The sequence below is a fragment of the Bubalus kerabau genome, chromosome X (genome assembly GCF_029407905.1).
Source record: "Bubalus kerabau isolate K-KA32 ecotype Philippines breed swamp buffalo chromosome X, PCC_UOA_SB_1v2, whole genome shotgun sequence".
Lineage (NCBI taxonomy): Eukaryota > Metazoa > Chordata > Mammalia > Artiodactyla > Bovidae > Bubalus > Bubalus kerabau.
Window position 1 is genome coordinate 138,400,334 of NC_073647.1, and position 22,546 is coordinate 138,422,879.

At 42.5% G+C, this 22,546-nt stretch overlaps 1 protein-coding gene across 1 annotated transcript in view; it reads left to right on the plus strand.

Moving 5' to 3' along the window:
* Nucleotides 1-2,851: 2,851 nt before the first annotated feature.
* Nucleotides 2,852-22,546, plus strand: part of PCYT1B (phosphate cytidylyltransferase 1B, choline) — a 112,359-nt gene continuing 92,664 nt past the window's right edge. Inside the window, exon 1 of the mRNA XM_055564107.1 lies at nt 2,852-3,182. Within this exon, the coding sequence (XP_055420082.1) occupies nt 3,066-3,182 (117 nt within the window). The 5' untranslated portion in view covers nt 2,852-3,065. The remainder of the gene's footprint in view (nt 3,183-22,546) is intronic.

The following is a 22,546-nucleotide window of genomic DNA, read 5'->3' on the forward strand; positions in this document are numbered from 1 at the left end:
AGGTGGGGGATAACCACACGGTCTAAGCTCTGGGGTAAGAGGGGTTCACAGGGACTCCACTAGTCACCAAGACTCTACTAAATGGGCACAGGTGAGCCTCCCACTCTGAAGGGGGAATTAGAGGACCAATTACAAACCAAGCTGGGAGCTCAGTGGCCTGGAGCACAGTGAGGGTTTGGGGGCTAGGTGATTTTCAGTGGATCTTGTGGCTTTAGGCAGTGGTTCTTAAACTTTAGGGTGTGGCAGAATGCCTCCAAAACCCAGAGGATTCATTAAAACTCAGATTCCTGGCCTCTACCACCTGAGTTTCTGACTCGGTAGGTCTGGGGTGGGGCCCAAGAATTTCTGACAAGTTCCCAGGGCTGTGGCACTGCTCTTTAGGAGAGCCACTACTGCAAGGCAATGAAAGTATCAAGACTGAACGGACAATCTCCTTCCCATATCACCTAGTATAGGTGGGAAAGAGACTTCTAAATGTATTGCAGGTGTTGGCCCTTTCAAGTAAAAAGGGTTGGTAGAGCCAAACTTGCAGCTTGAGGTATTTTGTGCTGCTAGGAGATCCAACCAATCCATCCTAAAGGAGATCAGTCCTGGGTGTTCTTTGGAAGGACTGATGCTAAAGCTGAAACTCCAATACTTTGGCCACCTCATGCGAAGAGTGGACTCATTGGAAAAGACCCTGATGCTGGGAGGGATTGGGGGCAGGAGGAGAAGGGGACGACAGAGGATGAGATGGCTGGATGGCATCACCGACTCGATGGACATGAGTTTGAGTGAACTCCGGGAGCTGGTGATGGACAGGAGGCCTGGCGTGCTGCGATTCATGGGGTCGCAAAGAGTCGGACACGACTGAGTGACTGAACTAAACTGAACTGAGGCGGGCAGATAAGGTAGGAATGCCCTTTTTCAGATGACCCAAGTATCACCAGAATTCCTGCATCACTGAAGTTCTCTTAAGTCTAGCAATGCCAAGTGATGTCACTCTGATTTGCAGGATCTATAACTACCAGACTATAAATATCTCCTGCAGAATCCATTTTGTTTTTCTTGTAAGGCTAGCTCTCTTTGCTAATTTGAAGAGTGATTAAAAACATAATAATAATGCTGCATTACATTACTATAGAACATTCTAATTCACAAAGTGTTTTCACGTGATATCTTATTTGCTCTCCCCAACTCTATGAAGGAGGCAGGGCAGGTATTCTTATCCCATCCTTTGGACTACTGGTTCTCTAGGTATGGCCCATGAACCTGCAGCATCAGCATCACCTACGATCTTGTTAGAAATGCAAATTTTGGTCCCAGCCAGACCTACTGAACCAGGTCTTGAGGGACCAATAATTTACACTTCCAACAAATTCTCAGGTGATGCTGAAGTTGGTGCTGCTGGTCCTTGACCATACTTGGATGAAAACCACTGCTGCTGCTGCTAAGTCGCTTCAGTTGTGTCTGACTCTGTGCGACCCCAGAGACGGCAGCCCACCAGGCTCCCCCGTCATTGGGATTCTCCAGGCAAGAACACTGGAGTGGGTTGCCATACTACTATCGATTAAAATGAAAGATTTAGAAGCCCAAGGATTTCTACCTAGATATTTTTCCTACCAGTACACCTGCTGCGTCCTTCCACCTTCCCACCCCTGCATCCTTCCAATCCCAGTTTTCCTGCTTGTGAGTTTGAGGCCCTGAACAGTTACTCTAAATTTCAGTTTTGTCACCAGTAAAATGGGGATAATAATAAGATCGACCTCTTTGGGTTGTTATGAAGATTAAACAAGATCTAGGTAAAGTACCTAGCACTGTGCTTGTGCTTAATAAATGCTAGCAATTACCAAGATTTTTTCCCCCTTACCCTATGGGCTTGTGGGATTTTTATCTCCCAGACCAGGGATCGAACCCCGGCCCTTGGCAGTGAGAGCAAGGAGTCCTAACCATTGCACCACAAGCAAATTCCAATATCATGATCTTTATTAAGTTCTTTCCTTTGGGTGTGTGTCTCCAGAAGGTCTTCCTAAAGTGGTGGTTATTCCTGGACGATTTAGACTTTAAGGCACATCATCTTTACCACCCCCATCTGGGATGTTTCTGTGATTGCCATGAGCATTTGGCTGAGGGCAGGGTGCCTAGGGAATGGGAGCAAAGGAAAGGTGCAAGGACGAGTGTATGGAAGGGCAGACAACAGCAAGACCTCCTTGAGGAAACTCAGAATAGCTGGGGAGGTTGAGGGAGAGAGAGTGGCTGAGGGAGGAAGCAATTGTGGAGGGCAGTCAGAAGTGGGAGGCAGGTTGTCAAAGACAATCTACCTCCTTCAAAGTTCCTCCCAGAGCAGCCCCAGGGGTAAATGCCAGGGCTACAGTGCCTCAGGGGATCTGCCAGTGCAGTCAAGGGGGTGAAAACTCAGGTGCTCGCAATAATGCCCTGATACGTCTCCGAGGCCAGCTGGCAATTGTGGGCACAAGGAGTTTGGACTCAAAAGTGGCTTTGTCTTCAGGGTGACTCCTATTTGGCAAAATTCTGACTACAGCACATCAAACACTCCTGTCAGGGACTTGGTCCTTTTTCAGTGGAGATCTGCTATGTTCTGTCTCGAGGCGTGCTGGGCATCTCAGGACGCGGTTTTTTCCTTATCTGGGTTGTGCAGCCGAGGTCCCCGGCCCAGAATGGTCCTAGACCTTTGCAACTGAATTAAACAGAAGAAACAAAAGCAGCAAGTTCGGGCCCTGTGGGCACGGCCGGCCAGCCAATGGGGCCCGGCCGCTCCCCGGCGGAGTGGTACTATGATGACAGTAGCCAACCAGCGCGCTCCATGCAAATAAGGTACTGTATCCCGCACCCGCCGCTCCAGTGCAGTCTGGTTGTTATAGTGATAAACTGAGGCCTTGCCTTTTGGTTTCTCGGAGGAGGAAAGGGGCGGGGGATTAGGGGGTAACCTCTTTCCCCCTGGAAAAGACAGAAGGGATGAAGAAGGGGGATGGGTGGGGAAGAGAAAAATACGTGACAAAGAAAACAGTCGCTGCCTGGGAGGAGACTCTCAGAGGGTGTAGAGCTGGAGGAAGCATTCACTGGCCATGCCAGTACTTACCACTGATGCTGAGTCAGAAACAGGTATCCCAAAATCCCTTTCCAATGAGCCTCCCTCAGAAACCATGGAGGAAATAGAGCACACATGCCCACAGCCTCGACTGGTAAGTAAAGACAAAGGATGCAAATGTATGCGTGGCTATGGCACAAAAGAGTTCCTTCTGCGCACGCAGCCAGTGAGGAAAGCAATGCTTAGAGGATTTTCATGTAAATGAGAATGGAGCTACCGCCTAATCCTTCTCAGCTGTTTATACTTAGCTTCTATACCGGGCGCTGCTCTCAGCTTACAAAGCATTATTGTATTGGCTGGGTAGGAAGCGGGGCGCTTGGGCTATGCTGTTTTTGTGCCTTGGGAGGAGGGGATGGGCTTTTCTTCTTTTAGGTGTAGTCTCGTCTAAAGATAAAGCTCCTACGGTACAATTTTAAAATGGTATCCTCTCCACAAAGCTTGGGAAGTGTCCGTTGTTAAGTTCTAAATTCTAGCTAAGGAATGATTCTGTCCTCAACTAATTTCGGTGCCTAATGTCAATTTTGGAAAAACGAGAACGACATGGAAGCCAAACTTACCCGTTCGTTTGAAAATTTCAAAATACATGAGTGAAAGGGTCCCTCAGTATTGTGTTCAGAAATAATGTGCATCTTAAATGAATTGTGAACATTTCCGGAGCGTGCTGCTGAGGGTTTCTCTTCGGGTAGTGGGAACCGGGGACAGCTACATTTTCTTGGAAAGGGGCTGCATGCCTTTCATAATCAAAGTGTGGAAACAGCACTCAGAAGCTTCCTTGCATCTCAGTGAATGGTATCCCAAATTCCATCATCTTCTCTGCCACTGCTCATGATTCCTTTAAGTAAACGTGAAAGGTGGCTGGTTCTCAACCGCCTCAGCGTGTATCCTCCAGCAATCAAAAGCACCAAATGGGTAGTGGGTTTTGGGGTGGCCTGAAGTCTTGGTGAACTTGGCGAGACCTTTCTTAGAACCCTCAGATCCAAGGGACAGACTAGTTAGAGCTATCCTCTCTCTAGCGATAGCCCCCCCATCCCTGTGTTAAAAGTGCAATATCTTGATTGGTTGTGGAGTTTGACCCTGGGAAGAGTTTTTGTTTTTTTTGTTTTTAACAAAAAGGAGTTTGTGATGTAGTATTTTTGGTGAACTCCCAAAATGAGGAGATTCCCAAATGAGATTCCAAGGCTAGTCTATCCTGTAACTTACTTGTTAATGGTTACTAAGAGTTCAGAGGGAGATAGGACAAGTTTCTAAAACATGAAAACAAGTCACCTTAGAGCATAGTGGGCTTTTGTTCACTATGTTTCTATTTTTTTTTTAAGATCTATTTTCTTAGGACCCTTTACTACTAACTGCTCCCCAGCACTTAAGCTACTTAAGAACAGTATACATGATGTAGTACCTGTGTTCTCATGGGATACAAACCATCCCAATAAGTTTGTTACCAAGGGATTCCTTTGAACCACTAGACAAGTCTTGGTTAAGGCGTGTGCAAAACGACAAGAACAACAAACTGACCCTTAAATACTTGTTACAAGATCACCCAGAATATGTATTTTTAAACATTATACTCGATGTTCAAATTCTAATCACACACCTTCCTGACAGGTAAAGGGCAGGAGAGAAAGAGGGGGCATCCAGTTCCGGTTTGTGTCAGTGCCCACTTCTTTTCCTTCCTTTTCTGCCTTTTAGCTGTTCTGCTCCTTGGTTGCTTCTGCCTGAGAGGGTGGGCAGAGGAAATCAAAGGAAGGAAGAAAGTTCAAGTACTTTCCACTTTCCCTTGTGACAGCTCATCTGGGAGGTTAACTCACAAGATCCATGCAAAGCTGGCAGTGTTACGCCTCCACCTCCCCACCATTTTAGAAATGAAGAAACTGAGGTTCAGAGAGAGTAAGCAACTTCCCCAAAGTCACACTGCTTTGAAGGGCTGTAGAGCTGGGATCTGAACCCAGAACTCTACCTGCAAAGTGGAAGTTCTCCTCCGACACACCCTAAGTGAGGTACATTCTTCTCCTATCTTTTTGGCAGTTCTGGCTTGTATGTGTGTCTGTGTGTGTGTGCACGTGCATGTGAAGGATGTACAGAAGTTGAACTCTGAAAGTGATTACTTTGATAAAAGATTTTCCCTGTTGTCCATCATTATTGTGGTCTATAAAAAATTGGCTCTGCTTAAATAGGGGCTATTTACCAATTTGTAAACCGTTATTAAGTTTTGGAGGGAGAAGGCAATGGCACCCCACTCCAGTACTGTTGCCCGGAAAATCCCATGGACGGAGGAGCCTGGTAGGCTGCAGTCCATGGGGTCGCTAAGAGTCAGACATGACTGAGCGACTTTACTTTCACTTTCCACTTTCATGCACTGGAGAAGGAAATGGCAACCCACTCCAGTGTTCTTGCCTGGAGAATCCCATGGACGGAGAAGCCTGGTAGGCTGCAGTCCATGGGGTCGCACAGAGTCGGACACGACTGAAGCGACTTAGCAGCAGCAGCAGCAGCATTAAGTTTTGGAAGCACCTTTTATCAGCAAAATTTGCATTGTAGGGATATATTCTAAATTTAGGTTTACACTTAATAGCAAAGGCACATATTACCTACTTAATAACAAAGTTTGAAGAGAGTGGCAAGTGAAAATATTAAATTAGCATTTTTATGTTTTTTACTGGTTTCTATTGATCTTTAGCTTTGCTAATATCATCATATTTCAAAGTATATAAATTCTGTGTTTCTCCCAGTACCCAAACATGTCTTCCCTGATCAATTGTGGGTTCCTCAGAGTCTGACTGTTGAGTTGCTTGACTAGCTTTGGAAAGTGCATGGAAGACGTGAAAGATAACCCTTCAGAGGACAGGCTCCTTCCCCGACGTGTTACACACTTGAATTCATAAAGTTTAGAGGAAATAGGACTCAATAACAAAACATTATTTCAAAAAGAGAGTAGCATTTATCAGAGTGGTTGTGATTGTATTAGCTGAGGCACATACTGGTTCCCCAAACTCACTCTAACTTTACCTAGAGATACAGAAAAGGACATTTCTGGGTAAATAAAGGGCCATAAAGGTTTATTGCAGGTCCCAGAATGTGACTTAATGTCACCATCTATAGATACAAACTTTATTTAAATCTCAGCAATTGTGTAAAATGGCCTTTTTGTAATGAACTGTGTGTGTGATTGAGCCTGGCACTTGAGAAGGTATGTACAAGCATCTCTGTCTACATGTATTTATCTATATGTTATTATTATTATTTTAAAAAATTATTTATTTGGCTGCATTGGGTCTTACTGTGGCGTGCAGGATATTTCATTACAGTACACAGACTGTCGAGTTGCAGCACATGGGTTCTGGAGTGTGCAGGCTCAGTAGTTGTGGTACAGGGGCTTAGTTGCTCCACAGGATTTTGTTTTTGTTTAGTCCCTAAGTCCTTGGTGACTCCATGGATGTGGTATCTTAGTTTCCCAACCAGGGATCAAACCTGAGTCCCCCCCATTGCAAGGCGAATTCTTAACCACTGGACCACCAGGGAGGAGAAGGCAATGGCAACCCACTCCAGTACTCTTGCCTGTAAAATCCCATGCGTGGAGGAGCCTGGTAGGCTGCAGTCCATGGGGTTGTGAGGAGTCGGACACAACTGAGCGACTTCACTTTCACTTTTCACTTTCATGCATTGGAGAAGGAAATGGCAACCCACTCCAGTGTTCTTGCCTGGAGAATCCCAGGGACGGGGGAGCCTGGTGGGCTGCCGTCTATGGGGTCACACAGAGTCGGACATGACTGAAGTGACTTAGCAGCAGCAGGACCACCAGGGAAATCCTGTGTTTGAGTATATAATCTTTATAGTGAGGTTTGTTTATTGTGATGCGGGTTAATGCTGCCCACAGTGATTGAGTACCTACTACATGCTGAGCTCTGAGCCCTGTGGTACTCTGGAATCTAGAGATACTAGAGGTACTGTGAAATCTAGAGATCTAGATTGTGGAAGAGACCGGCACACAAACAGATTGGTTACATACAGATTGATAAGGACACAGCTGGCAAAGGGGTGTGTTCCCAGGTGCAGTAGGGACAGAAGGGAGACAGTGGGTAACTCCTTGACAGCGAGTATGTTTGCCAGGGGATTGTTGAGTAGAAACCTGTTTTGTCCTCACTATATCCCTGGTGTCTAATACAGAGCCTGGCACAGCCCTTTAAGGAAAGGGAGTGGAAAGTTGGCATACATAGATAGGACTTTAAAGTAATCTAAACTTTAGACCCTTGTAAGTAGCAAATTGATAAGGATATTGAAGATACAATGGAATCATGTTCAAGGGAGAACTTTTCTGGAAGGTTCAGTTCAGTTCAGTCGCTCAGTCGTGTCGATTCTTTGCGACCCCATGAATCACAGCATGCCAGGTCTCCCTGTCCATCACCAACTCCCGGAGTTCACTCAAACTCATGTCCATCGAGTCGGTGATGCCATCCAGCCATCTCACCCTCTGTCGTCCCCTTCTTGTCCTGCCCCCAATCCCTCCCAGCATCAGGGTCTTTTCAAATGAGTCATCTCTTCGCATGAGATGGCCAAAGTATTGGAGTTTCAGCTTTAGCATGAGTCCTTCCAAAGAAATCCCAGGACTGATCTCCTTTAGGATGGACTGGTTGGACCTCCTTGCAGTCCAAGGGACTCTCAAGAGTCTTCTCCAACACCACAGTTCAAAAGCATCAATTCTTCAGCACTCAGCTTTCTTCACAGTCCAACTCTCACATCCATACATGACCACTGGAAAAACCATAGCGTTGACTAGACGGACCTTTGTTGGCAAAGTAATATCTCTGCTTTTCAATATGCTATCTAGGTTGGTCATAACTTTCCTTCCAAGGAGTAAGCATCTTTTAATTTCATGGCTGCAATCACCATCTGCAGTGATTTTGGAGCCCAAAAAAATAAAGTCTGACACTGTTTCCACTGTTTCCCCATCTATTTCCCATGAAGTGATAGGACCAGATGCCATGATCTTCGTTTTCTGAATGTTGAGCTTTAAGCCAACTTTTTCACTCTCCTCTTTCACTTTCATCAAGAGGCTTTTTAGTTCCTCTTCACTTTCTGCCATAAGGGTGGTGTCATCTGCATATCTGAGGTTATTGATATTTCTCCCGGCAATCTGGATTCCAGCTTGTGCTTCTTCCAGTCCAGCATTTCTCATGATGTACTCTGCATATAAGTTAAATAAGCAGGGTGACAATATACAGCCTTGACGTACCCCTTTTCCTATTTGGAACCAGCCTGTTGTTCCATGTCCAGTTCTAACTGTTTCTGGAAGGTATAACTGTAGATTTTCCACCTGCCTTTCTTTCCATTGGAAGAAATTCTAGGAAAGATGAATAAACAGAATTAAATAACACTGATAAGGAAATTAGAAAAGAGATAGAAAATTACCTAGGTTTTATGATAGAGCTTATGTCTTAGGAATGTAATCTTTTATTTATTTTTATTTGGAGAATAATTGTTTTACAATTGTTGTCTTGGTTTCTGCTATACATCAACATGAGTCAGCCATAGAGATATACATATGCCCCCTCCCTCTTGAACCTCCCACCCACCTCCCACCCTATCCCACACCTTAAGAATGTAATCTTATTTCTACCCTTATTTTTTTTACTGTGGTGGCTCGGGTTTGAGATGTTTCTGAGAATTCTTTCTATTGTTATAGTCTTTATTCTTGGTCCTTGACTTATTTTTCACTCTTTGCTATTTTCTTTCTTAAACTTGATACCATGTGACTTACAAAGTGGACTGCCGAAAAGCGGAACCAAGTGGCCGTGGATAGGGTGTAACAGCCTTCTTTGGAGACCCAACCCCTGAGGGATGGGACTCCTCCTGTGTAGGGACTGTGTCCTCCTAGGTCCCCAACCCTCAGTCAATGCCTCTTGGCAAATCCTCTGGGCCCAGGGAAAATGAAGTGTTAGTCGCTCAGTCGTGTCTTGTCTGACTCTTTGTGATCCCATGGGCTATAGTCTCTGTCCATGGGATTTCCTAAGCAAGAATACTGGAGTGGGCTGCCATTCCCTTCTCCAGGAATGTTCCCGACCCAGGTGTCCTACATTGCAGGCAGATTCTTTACCGGCTGAGCCACCAGGGAAGCCCAGATTTACCACTAGCTGCATGATTTTGGTCAGTTCTTTTCAACTAGACCCAGTCACCCTGAAAGCTGTCTCCTTTTGGTTAACGACCTTGGTCAAGTTCTTCTAGAAGTGCATTCTGCTGTTACAGAGAAGTTGTAATTCTAGCCTGCAAAATCAGTTCCATGAACATGGATGTTCCACAGATCAACTGAGAAGGCCTTGGAAATAAAAAAGGGCTGGTTCTATATGCCACATTGGCAGGAGTTCATTTTGGGCTTCACTTCACAGTGGAGCAGTGCCAAGAGACTGCTGTCTTGCAGAAGGTGCATTATGTCAGCTGGGATGTAGGGCGCTCCCCAGCTAGTGCTTGAAAAGATGACCAGATTTCCAGAGACATCCTCGGCTCCCTTTATGAGCCCCACCATGTCTTTAGCTACTCAGTCAGCATACATTTTAAAAGTGAGATACTTATTGTGCTAGGTCAGTGAAAATAAACAAACATGAGCTTCCTTGGGCATTTACTGTGGTCGGCTGGAATTCTGCCCAAGGCTATTATTAGACATCTTCCTGCTGGTCTCAGTTCAAATGCAACATCCATTTCTTACAGGTTGATAATAGTCAGGCATATTGAACATGGGGTCAATGAATTCGTTTCTCCTATTCTTTTACATTTATTCTTTCACTACCCCACCATTTGCCTAATGCTAAACTCCTTTTCTTGAGATGGTTGGATGGCATCACCGATTCAATGGACGTGAGTTTGAGCAAACTCTGGGAGATAGTGAAGGACAGGGAAGCCTGGCATGCTGCAGTCAATGGGGTCACAGAGTCAGACGTGACTTAGTGACTGAACAACAACAAAACTCCTTTTGGAAGAAATTAATATAAATCAAATATTTGTTTTATTTTGATGTTTGAACGTATAGAAATGGAAATGGCATGAGGCAGTGAGGGGGATTTAAAGGATTCACTGACACAAGACTTTAGAAGGTAACCAAGAGAAACCTTAGTCCCTGACCAACACGATTCACACTAAGCCAGCTGCTTAGAAATTTCCACCCACAACAACGCACCAGGTGCTATAGAGAGAAATGAAACAAGTAATCCACAGCCTGGAAGATCGTTTTCATTTAACAGGAGGCAGTAGTTTGGTGGATGGAAGCATGCCAGGACACTGAAATCCCTTAAGAGAGCTTTTTTTGTAAGTTTGGTTTTAATATATTGGGCTTTCTACAGACTTTAAGCTATATTTCATCCATTGAGCAAAAGTACTTCCCAGCAGGGAGTACTCCATTAACCTGATACCCAAGTTAAGACAAGTCCCTGCATTTGAAGAAAAGGTGCCACTTGGTGGTCCCAAGATGTTTGTGGACATGGAAAGGTTGGTCTTTTTTTAGGGGATCTTCAGCCCTCACTGTGAGTAGCATACTCCAGCTGCTAGAGTATCACTGCCTAATGGCGATACAATGTAATTTAAATTTTTCTAGTAGCCACAATTTAAAAAGTTATTTTAAAAGGTGAAATTAATTTCAATAGAATATTGAATTTAATTGGTACATAAAATATTACTATCCCTCTTTTTTTAGTGAGAAGAGTTTTTATTTTATTTCGTTTTGGCTGTGCTGGGTCTTTGTTGCTACATGTGGACTTTCTCTAGTTGCAGTGACCGGGGGCTACTCTTCATTGCGATGCACAAGCTTCTCATTGTGGTCACTTCTCTTGTTGCAGAGCACAGGCTCAGTAGTTGTGGCTCACAGCTTAGTAGTCCCTCGGTTTATGGGATTTGGGGCTTCCCTTGTGGCTCAGCTGGTAAAGAATCTGCCTGCAATGTGGGAGACCTGGACTCAGTTCCTGGGTTGGGAAGATCCCCTGGAGAAGGGAAAGGCTACCCACTCCAGTGTTCTGGCCTAGAGAATTACATGGACTGTATAGTCCATGGAGTCGCAAAAAGTCAGACACAACTGAGGGACTTTCACTTTCACTTTATGTGATTTTAGTTCCTGGACCAGGGATTGAACCTGTGTCCCCTGCATTGCCAGGCAGATTGTTTATCCACTGTGCCACCAGGGAAGTCTAATATTACCATTTCAAATATAATCATTATAAAGATAATTAATGGGATATTATAATATCTGCACTGCACAGCTTGTGGGATCCTAGTTCCCCAACCAGGGATCGAACCTGGGCCCCCAGCAGTGGAAGCATGGAATCCCAACCCTGGACCACCAGGGAACTCCCTTTATATTCTTCATACCAAGTCTGAAATCTTGTGTATCTATTACACTTACAACACGTTTCAGTTCAGACTAGCCAATTTCAAGTGCTTACTTGCCACATATTGCTTTAGAGGGAACTTGGATACCTGCCTAGGCCTGTGGAGGATGATCTCTGAGAAGCCACAATGACAAATAGATTTCATGTCACATAGCACATAACAGAAAAAAATCACCTTTTTGTTAGACTATTGTAGCAATCTACATGAGAGTTAATAAGTTTGAAGTTAGAGGTGGGGTAGTGGGAAAGGATGCATATGGGAGACCTTGAGGTAAATGGGTTTTCCTGGTGGCTCAGTGGTAAAGAATCTGCCTGCCAATGCAGGAGATATGGGTTCGGTCCCTGAGTCAGGAAGATCTCCTGGAGAAGGGAATGGCAACCCACTGCAGCCAGTATTCTTGCCTGGGAAATCCTGTGGCCAGAGGAGCCTGGTAGGCTACAGTCATGGGGTTGCAGAAGAGTTGGACAGGACTGAGTGACTAAGTAACAACAAGGAGATAAATGCCCTAGGATCTGTAACTGAGTTTGAAGGTGAGGCAGTGTCAAAACTACTCAGTTTTCTGGCTGCAGTGAGTGGGTGTCATGTGAGCACCCAGGAAGAGCAGGTTGTGAGAGTTATGTTGGGGATACCATGGGAACTTCCATTTGAAGGTGTCTAGTGAATGTTTGGTCTTGGAACTCAGAGTTCTGAGCTGAAGATGTTGATCTGGGAGACCTCAGTTTGAAGGAGATGAAAGTGAAATTGAGGTCATGAAATCGATGGGAGTGACAATGAATTGGACAGTTTCTGGACTGCTAAAAGAAGTGGATGAAAATGGCTAACTAGCAAGAGTGACTCAGTATAATCTACTACAGAGTAGTTCTGAAAAGCAACTGACCCTGAGCCATGCTATGAGGTTCTTGAAAGGAGTAAAATAGAAAAGCTATAATTAAAGCTATTAGAAAGCTCCTTATATCTGCCTGTCTCTACATGAAATCTGGTTAAATTACTCTACTCTATCCCAGAATCTTCCCAGGATGGAACGCTGAGGGACACCATTTAAAGAACCAGTAGAAGAAAGTTCACGAAAATAGGACAGATATTTCAAATATCTGGGAGATCAAGGGTGCCAAGGGCAGGATAAGTTCTGTGAAAGTAATATCCAATAGAACCCAATGCAACAGAGAGAGATCACATGAGATAATAAGCAAAAGTCTCCTTTGGATATAGGAAGAAGAGATCAGTGGTGATGTTTCAGTGACGTGTTGAAATCAGGGACCAGATAGGTTGAAGAGCATTTAGGGAAGTAGAAGCTTGACCAAGAGGAGAAACTTATAGAATGTATAGGACCCAACGGTGAATAAATCAGGGTTTAAGATTGAGAGAGGCTAGCTTTTCTCTTCTCTTGTTCCTTCCATACTTCTCTCCATTCAAGATGCAAAAGCTTCTGGTCAGTTCATTCTTTTAAATTGTTAATAATTGCACTTAAATATAAGTGAGAAACAGCCAGTGGGAGAAGGTGAAAGTGATGGGGAACACTGATGAAGGGAATATTAGACTGGAGAGGCTGGGATCCAGTGCACAAGTGGAAGAATTGGCTTCTGATTCTTCCAGTAAAGAGATATCTCTCCCACTGTGGTGATGAAGAAGCTAGTAAGGATGTTTTTGGTTAAGAATAAGTTATAAGGGGAAAAGGAATTTAAAGTTGAAAGCCTCCTTTCTTTGATAGCCTCTGTTTTCTCCATGAAGGTGGAAGCAAAGTCATAGTGACTTGGTTCTGGTAGGTGCAGAAGTGTAACTATGGGATAGCCTGGAAAGTCTGTCCAACCCCAAAATGTTTCCTCTCCATAGGCCTCCAGGCTGTGGCTGGGGCGGTGGGGGAAGGTGGGAAGGCTGAGTGATGCCTGATGAGATGTGGTATCAATGAGCGGAAACCCTTCTGTTTCTTGACCTCTGGGGCTCCAGACCAACCCCCCAAATCAAGGCAGAGCCGTATCTGTAGCCTCATGGGTACCAGACTAGCCCACAGCAAAAGGGCTGGATGCTGGCGGGATAAGGAGGCTGCAGCTTAGTTTCTGCTTGCTGCAATCCACAGTCTGATTCTAACATCTGCTCTGCCATTGAATTAATTATTGTGTGAGCTTAAGCAAATCACTTCTCTCTGGACCTCAATTCTATCATCCACTATGAGTTGGATAGCTGATCTTTGGTTCACCTCAGTGTGCTGTTTGACCCGATGCTCATATCAACAATCAGGGCTACCCCACTCTTCACCTCCCATTGGTTTTATCCATTTACAGTAAAAACAAGTTGAATGACCTTATGGCAAGACACATTGTCAAAAGTATGCATAACAAATGTTCACAAAATACTTTGAAACTTTGTATTAATGTCGTACAAACCACTTTTGTTGTCTTCTGCTTTATTCTTCAGCAAGATGGGATGCATTCTGAATCGTGTGTTGAATGTTCTAGTCATTTTCAAAGAAACCTGTGTTGAATCTCTTTTTAATGTGAACAATAGCCTTCTAATTTCTCTATTTCATAATACTGAAGTTCAAAATACTGGGTTTTCTTCGAGGCCAACAGTATGGCACTGAACTCTAGGGGCCTTCTTCAACTGCTGCTGCCCATCTAAGAACCGTGTTTGGGGTTCAAGTCCAACAGTGGGTCAGGCCATAGTCCTGTGATGACTCCTGCATCTTTCGCTGGTACCCACAGTAAGCTTCTCAGTGCCCCCTTTGTGAAATTAGGAAGACTTATTCTATCTCATCACTGGAGGCAGGATGTGATATAGGAACAAACTAAGTCATTGTAAGCTAGGCCTATTTTCTTCCGATGATCTCCCAGGTAATAGCCTTTACCTTGTGAGAATCTGATTACGCATTGCTGGTCTCAGACCATAGCATTATTGTCTTAACATTCCTACCTTTCTCTTTATCCCAGCGTGAACCGGGTTGTATGGGAGGCTGGGGAAGCTGACCCTGCTCAGGGAAAAAGAGACAGTTTAGCACTCAACAATCTTGAAGGCACACTTGAAAACACAGTGATTAGGAAATAAAGCAGCAAGCCCTGGTAGTGTGTGCCTGTGTAATACTGCATGGGGCCACACGGGGCCAGCCCAGGGAGCACAACTGATTTCCATGTCATCTCCTCCCTCCTACCATAGTCTTTGACTTGGTGGTTTTTGTGTTCCACTCAGCAATTCATGCCAATGTGAAAGGATGCTGAAGGCTACTTAAACTGGCACTTAAGAAAAATAGCAACAACAATAATAGTAATAGGTTAATAGAAACATCATGAATGAGGTGTACAGCCCATTGCCGACCAAATGGTGTTGAAAGCTTGCCCCTGGTACTCACAGGCTTCTGTGCTTCATCTCTAGTGGCCTGAGTTTGTAGGCATAGTCACATAATACTAAATTCTATTGCACCTCCAGATTGTTTAGTTGTAAGGTCATTGTTCTATGGTGGTTTCAAGGCTAGAGGTCTCACTCCTTTTCCTCCAGCACGTGGGGAGTGGAGTAACTGTTTATGGTGCTCACTGTGTTAGGTGCTGTGGCAGGTGCTTCATATGGATTCTCTTGTTTAACCGGGCTACAGACCTGTGAAATAAAAATGACTGCTCACCACATTATAAATAAGGAAACCAACCATTAAGTAATTCCCCAAAGATCAAACACCAACTGATAAAACTGAGATTTAAAATTTGGTTTGTCTTGACTTCTAAAGCCCCCTGTTGTCACTACACACTGTTCTCCCACGAAAATGAGTCGAGAACCACCTGCTCCAGCTCCCAGGTGATTCAGAAATGAGATGTGTTTGGATGCACTTTGAGAAGAGCCACATTTAGCTCTGTCATGTCACATTTTTCTGCTTTTGGGACTAAGAGTAGAAACAGATGAGATGTCTAAGCTCTCTATAGTAAATTTAGAAATTCAAAATAAATGCATTTGACCCAGCACTTCTACTCTTAGAAAATTTGTACATATGGCCACCAAAGACTAGTATTATGATGTTCTTAGCAGCATTATTCATAATAACCCCAAAGTGGAAACTCCCCAAATGCCCAGCAGAAGTAGAATAAATAAATTGTAGCATATTCATACAATGTAATGCTACCTAGCAATGAGGATAAAGAATCTACAACCACCTGCAAAAACAGGGATGAATCTCACAAACTCAATATTGGATGAAAGAAGCCCAGACATGAAAAACTATACACTACCCAATTCCATTTCTATTAAATATTTTAAAAGTAGGCAAGCTAATCTCTGATGTTATTAATAGAAGTCGAGATAGTGGAAGGAGCACAGGATGGAGGCTGGCAGTGGATGGTTACTTGATCTGGGTGCTATGTGTATTCAGCTTGTGAAAGTTCACTAAGCTGCACCCTTAGGATATGTGCATATTTCTGTACGTATATTATTCTTTAAATCTAAGTATAAAGATAATCTGATCATCATAATAGGGGTAGAGTATGCCCTATTATGGTGATCAGACTATCTTTACACTTAGGCTACCACAGATTTCCCATTTCTAAATAATTCTGGTGATCTATTAGGCAACACTCTAGGGAATGGTATCAGAATCTATTGACAGTTACAGCTCTTGGCTGCTAACAGGGCTTCAGTGGGCTTGGTCCTTCCAAGAGTCAGTATGCTGCTGCTGCTGCTGCTAAGTCGCTTCAGTCGTGTCTGACTCTGTGCGACCCCATAGATGGCAGCCCACCAGGCTCCCCCGTCCCTGGGATTCTCCAGGCAAGAACACTGGAGTGGGTTGCCATTTCCTTCTCCAATGCATGAAAGTGAAAAGGGAAAGTGAAGTCACTCAGTCGTGTCCAACTCTTCGCGACCCCATGGACTGCAGCCTACCAGGCTCCTCCGTCCATGGGATTTTCTAGGCAAGAGTACTGGAGTGGGGTGCCATCGCCTTCTCCGCAGTATACCCAGCCCCAAAGAGAATGTAGGTAAGCCCTTGAAGTAAACTTGCCTTATTTCTAGGACCAGTCCAGCCCTAGCCAGGTAATCTGTGAATTAAAATCCATGGTGCCTAATCTAGATACATTTTCTAACAATGACCTAGCCTTACAGTTTCTAGACTCAGAAGGAAGTGGATGGAATTTGCTAGCTAGCAAGGGTGCCTCAGGATAATCCTACAAATTGCAGAAAATAAGTACCCTGAGCCATCCTATCAGGTTTTTAAAGGGAAGAAAAATGAAAAGCTGTAATTAAAGCAGTTCGAATCCTCTCTATATCTGCTTATCTCTCTATATATGAGATCTGGTTAAATCAATCTACTTTACAATCTTCCAGGATGTTACCATGAGAAACAACATTTAAAAAGTCTGTAGAGGAGGGGCCATGGAAAGAAGACAGAGACATATTTCTCAAAAAGGTGGGAGACCAAGGTCTGTGAGCAAAGCAGTCACCTCATTGGCAGCTATACTTACAGTTTTTCCATATATATATATATATATATTAGAGATGTCATCCTCTTTGCAGAATCAGTCTTCTTTGGAAAACCTTTCTTCATTGGAACATCTTTAGTGGCTCAGAAACAAGTGTTTTATTATTGAAATAGAATCTAGCAAATACCTCAAGCTGAGACATGTTAGAAATATCTGTACTTCCATCCAACTGTATAGCAAACCTCCCACACTGCATAATTTGTTCTAATGCTTGTTTCTTTCAGTCTTCAGCAATGTTTTCTATATGTCTTCCAGATATATTTGCTGACAAAGGAATGCATTTTAGTTTGACATCAATTTTTTTCTACACATCAGAGCAGCCAGTTTTACTGTGACTTGAAGAGCAGGTGTTTTTGCAATGATATGAGACTTTTGGTTTTTCTCTATTGAATTGTAGCAACTCGAAAAAGGCTTCCAAACATTCATTGTATGTGAAATAGTATTTTGTGAAGCACAGGATTGAGTATCATATCTTGAAATATTGCTGAAAAAAATCAGAGGTTTGTCTTCATGTTCTGGATGCTTCATTTTTAAGTATCATGGTAATTACAATAGCTTCATACCATCATGAGCTAACATCTTAATGTACATCATATGCTCCAGATGAAGTTTAATGCTAATAGCACATATTTCAAATAGTCTTCTTTGCGATCATTTTTGATTCTGCTGTCTTGTCAAATCTAATGAGGCCACCAGTGTTTACACCTGATAATGTGGCTGCTAGAGAACTTATACAAGGACTAGAAGAGTTAGGGACTTTCCTGGCCATCCAGTGGTTAAGGTTTCGTGCTTCCAGTGCAGGGGGCATGGGTTTGATTCCTGGTCAAAGAACTAAGATCCCACATGTTGTGTGGTGCAATCAAAGAAATCTTTAAAAGGAGTAGAAGGGTCAGCTTGGTCATTTTTTTTGGTGTTAGTCTGTGTTTATAGTATCTTTGGGGCTTCCCAGGTGATGCCAGTGGTAAAGAATCTGCCTGCCAATGCAGATGACACAAGAGACTCGGGTTTGATCCCTGGGTTGGGACGATCCCCTGGAGGAGGAAATGCAGCCCACTCCAGTACTCTTGCCTGGGAAATCCCGTGGACAGAGGAGCCCGCTGTGCCACAGTCCATGGGGTCGCAGAGTCAGACAGGATGCAGTGACTGGACAGCAGCCACCGAGTGACTGAGCACACATGCGAGATGCGAGAGCAGTATCTTTGCTGTACTGTTTCATTGTGGGAAATGTTTTAAGCCCCCTGCTGATCTTGTGAGCTTTAGTTTAGTTAAAACTAGAAAATATAACCCACAAATTCACTCATGTAGGCCCAGGTGAACTGTATTTTACTGCAGTAACCTTAAAGTACATGGAAATACCAGGGGACCCAGGCCCCCCTTAGAAACAGGACACCAGGGTAAATGTGGAGTTTACTGTTAGATGTCAGTAATCCTTCCTTTTCCAGGCACAAGTGCTGCTCTCTAGCAGATTCTTCTGCATATCCCTCGTTAGACAACCGTGGTCTCTGTGTTTTAAATCTTTGCCCTTGGATCCATCCAAGTGAGTGAGAGAACTGCATTCTCAGACTACATGTTTGGCTCCTGGTAGAAATGCTTTTTGATTCAGGGACTCTGCCTTGCAGGGAGGGTGCTACATAGACAAACATAAAAGACAGGATTGTCTTTATTGTGGGACTGTCGTTTGGTATGTTGCTGTTGCTATGGCATCACCCAATATGCCCCTTATAAAGGCACCAAGGGAGGAATATCTATAAAAACTTGGCATCAGGGAATGCTGTACTTCTCTCCAGTATCTATTTTCGGTTTTGCTTAAAAACAATATTAACTTTGTGTTCCTCTTTGCTTTGACTGCTGGGAGCTTAAAGCCATTTTTGTGGCCCCTGCTCTCTGAAATGTAAAGGACTGTGATGGACATTCCTGTGTGCTCATTTCACCCTGGGCCTTTTTTCAAAACCCCTGTTTCCACCCCTATTCCACTATTATTTTAAACTTTTTTTTTAAAATAAAAGTTACCTCACATCCTTTGGGGAAGTAGATAGAGATGAGTAAGATACGAGATTATTATTGATACTCATTGTAAACTCCTTAAGCTCAATTGTCCAAGAAAAAATAGATTTGAGGTATGGAATTGTTATCCCTAAGTAATGATGATTATTTTCTATTGTTAATACTATCTATGCATTTCTTTTTTTTTTTATAAGGATTATTTCCTTCTCCATTCCTTACCTCTTCTCTTCCTCAGAAAATAGTCACTATAGATTCTAAATGTCTTTAATTGTAAGACACGCTTCCATTTCAGAGGTGTTTGAATGTAAGAAAACTGCCAATACGGATTTTAAGACATTTATTTTCAGACCCCTCCTAATCTCAGAATGCGTATCTGTTTGTGTCATCTTTTATTTCTTTCATCAGTGTTTTAATAGTTTTCTGAGTACAGGTCTTTTGCATCTTTAGGTAGGTTTATTCCTAGGTATTTTATTCTTTTTGTTGCAATGGTAAATGGGATTGTTTCCTTAATTTCTCTTTCTGATCTTTCATTGTTGGTGTATAAAGGTGCAAGAGATTTCTGTGTATTAATTTTATATCCTGCAACTTTACCAAATTCATTGATTAGCTCTCATAGTTTCCTGGTAGCATCTTTAGGGTTTTCTATGTATAGTATCATGTCATTTGCAGACAGTTTTACTTTTCCAATTTGTGTTCCTTTTATTTCATTTTCTTCTCTAATTGCTGTGGCTAGGACTTCCAAAACTATGTTGAATAAGAGTGGTGAGAGGACATCCTTGTCTTGTTCCTGATCTTAGGGGAAATGCTTTCAGTTTTTCACTATTGAGAATGATGTTTGCTGTGGGTTTGTTGTATATGACTTTTATTATATTGAGGTATGTTCCCTGTATCCCCACTTAATAGTGTTTTTTTTTTTAATCAGAAGTGAGTGTTGAATTTTGTCTAATGTGTTTTCTGCATCTATTGAGTGATCATATGGTTTTTATTCTTTAATTTGTTAATATGGTATACCATATTGATTTTGTATATATTGAAGAATCCTTGCATTCCTGGGATAAATCTCACTTTATCATTGTATATAATCCTATAATGTGTTGTTGGATTCTGTTTGCTAGTATTCGTTTGTTGAGGAGTTTTGCATTTATGCTCATCAGTGATATTGGTCTGTAATTCTCTTTTTATTTTATTTTTTTGTGAAATCTGTCTGGTTTTGTTATTAGGATGATGGTGGCCTCATAGAACACATTTGGGAGTGTTGCTCCCATTGCAAATTTTTGGAGGAGTTTGAGAAGGATAGGTGTTAGCTCTTCTCTAAATGTTTGATAGAATTCACCTGTGAAGCCCTCTGGTCCTGGACTTTTGTTTGTTGGAAGACTTCTTAGTTACGGTTTCAATTTCATTACTTGTGATTGGTCTATTTATATTTTCTAATTCTTCCTGGTTCAGTCTTGGAAAGTTGTATCAGACATGCTCAAATGTGGGGGGAAATATACATTTTAGAATCAATGCAATGCAGTGTTATTTTTAGTATTAAGAGTTTTCAGCTATTTGAATCCCACCACTGTGGGGTTTGGAAGGTAGCCACGTGGGGGTTATGGCATATGGATGGTCAGTGTTTTAAGGGTGGCTGTATCCTTAGGGCATAAAAAAAAAATTCTCATCCCTGATTGCTGGAAGGACTACAATTACTAGCCTGATCTAGATGTGGGTATTGCCACGTTGGTTTAAAAAATGGAATTCTTGTGAGGATACCCTAAAGTTGGAAAATACACTTTTTAAAAGACATTTAAAAGACAATTTTTAGACTGTATTATTGTTTTGCTTTTAACTAACTTCAAAATACTTATCCTCAGTAATAGAGAAATGAGTAAAGGACAGATTATTCTCAGAAGAAAATATAAATGACTAATAAACATTTGAAAAGCATTCACTCTTTTTTGTAATCAAAATAATTCAAATTGAAGCAGCATGATGCCATTTTTGATCTATAAAATTGACAAAGATAATACTCAATGCCAGTGAGGTGGCAGCAAGATAGGTGCCTTTATACGCTGTAATGTATGAATGATGCAGCTTTTGTAGAAGGTAATTGGCCAATATATGTTTAAATGTTCTTCAAATACTCATCTTTAAAATGTTCATACCCCTGATCTAAGTAATTCAGCTCCTAGGCATTATCCTAAGGAAATAATCAGAAGTTCAAAATTATGTTTAGAATGTTATTTGTATTAGTAAAATATAAGCAATTTAATATTATACAACAGAGAATTGATATTTAGTGGAATGTTTTATAGCTATTAAAATAAGTGAGATTTGTATGAGAAACATCCATACCTTCTACTCATTTTGCTCTGAAACTAAAACCACTTTAAAAAATAAAGTCTATTTCTCACATACATAAAAAAAGAACTTATGGTTGCTGGAGGGGAAAAAACAGGGCATTTGGGATGGTCATGTACACACTGCTATAATTAAAATGAGTAACCAACAAAGACCTACAGTGCAGCACAGGGAACTTGGCTCAATGTTATGAGGTAGCCTTGGATGGGGCGGTAGTTTGGAGGAGAATGGATACATGTATAAATATGGCTGAGTCTCTATGCTGTCCACCTGAAACTATCACAACATTGTTAATTGGCTATTTTCCAATATAATATAGGCTATATTCAATATAAAAAGTTTATAAGAAAAAAATTAAACACACACACAAAATAGTCTGTTGATAAAATCAGTTTGGTTCAGTTCACTTGCTCAGTCATGTCTGCCTCTTTGCGACCCCCGGGGAATGCAGCACTCCAGGCTTCCCTGTCCATCACCAACTCCCGGAGCTTGCTCAGGCTCATGTCCATCGAGTCAATGATACCATCCAATCATCTCATCCTCTGTCGTCCCCTTTTGCTCCTGCTTTCAAACTTTCCCAGCATCAGGGTCTTTCCTAATGAGTCAGTACTTTGCATCGGGTGGCCAAATTATTGGAGTTTCAGCTTCAGCATCAGTCCCTCCAATGAATATTCAGGACTGATTTCCTTTAGGATTTACTGGTTGGATCTCCTTGCAGTCCAAGGGACTCTCAAGAGTCTTCTCCAACACCACAGTTCAAAAGCATCAATTCTTCGGTGCTCAGCTTTCTGAGCAGTTGGACCATCCAGCTCTCACATTCATACATGACTACTGGAAAAACCATAGCTTTGACTAGATGGACCTTTGTTGGCAAAATAATGGCTCTGCTTTTTAATATTCTGTCTAGGTTTTTCATAACTTTTCTTCCAAGGAGCGAGGTCTTTTAGTTTCATGGCTGCAGTCACCATCTGCAGTGATTTTGGAGCCCCCCAAAATAAAGTCTCTCACCGTTTCCATTATTTCCCCATCTATTTGCCATGAAGTGATGGGACTGGATGCCATGATCTTTGTTTTTTGAATGTTGACTTTTAAGCCAGCTTTTTCACTCTCCTCTTTCACTTTCTTCAAGAGGCTCTTTAGTTCTTCTTTGCTTTCTGCCATAAGGGTGGTATCATCTGCATATCTGAGGTTATTGATATTTCTCCCGGCAATCTTGATTCCAGCTTGTGCTTCAACCAGCCCAGCATTTCATGCGATGTACTCTGCATTATAAGTTAAATAAGCAGGGTGACAATATACACAG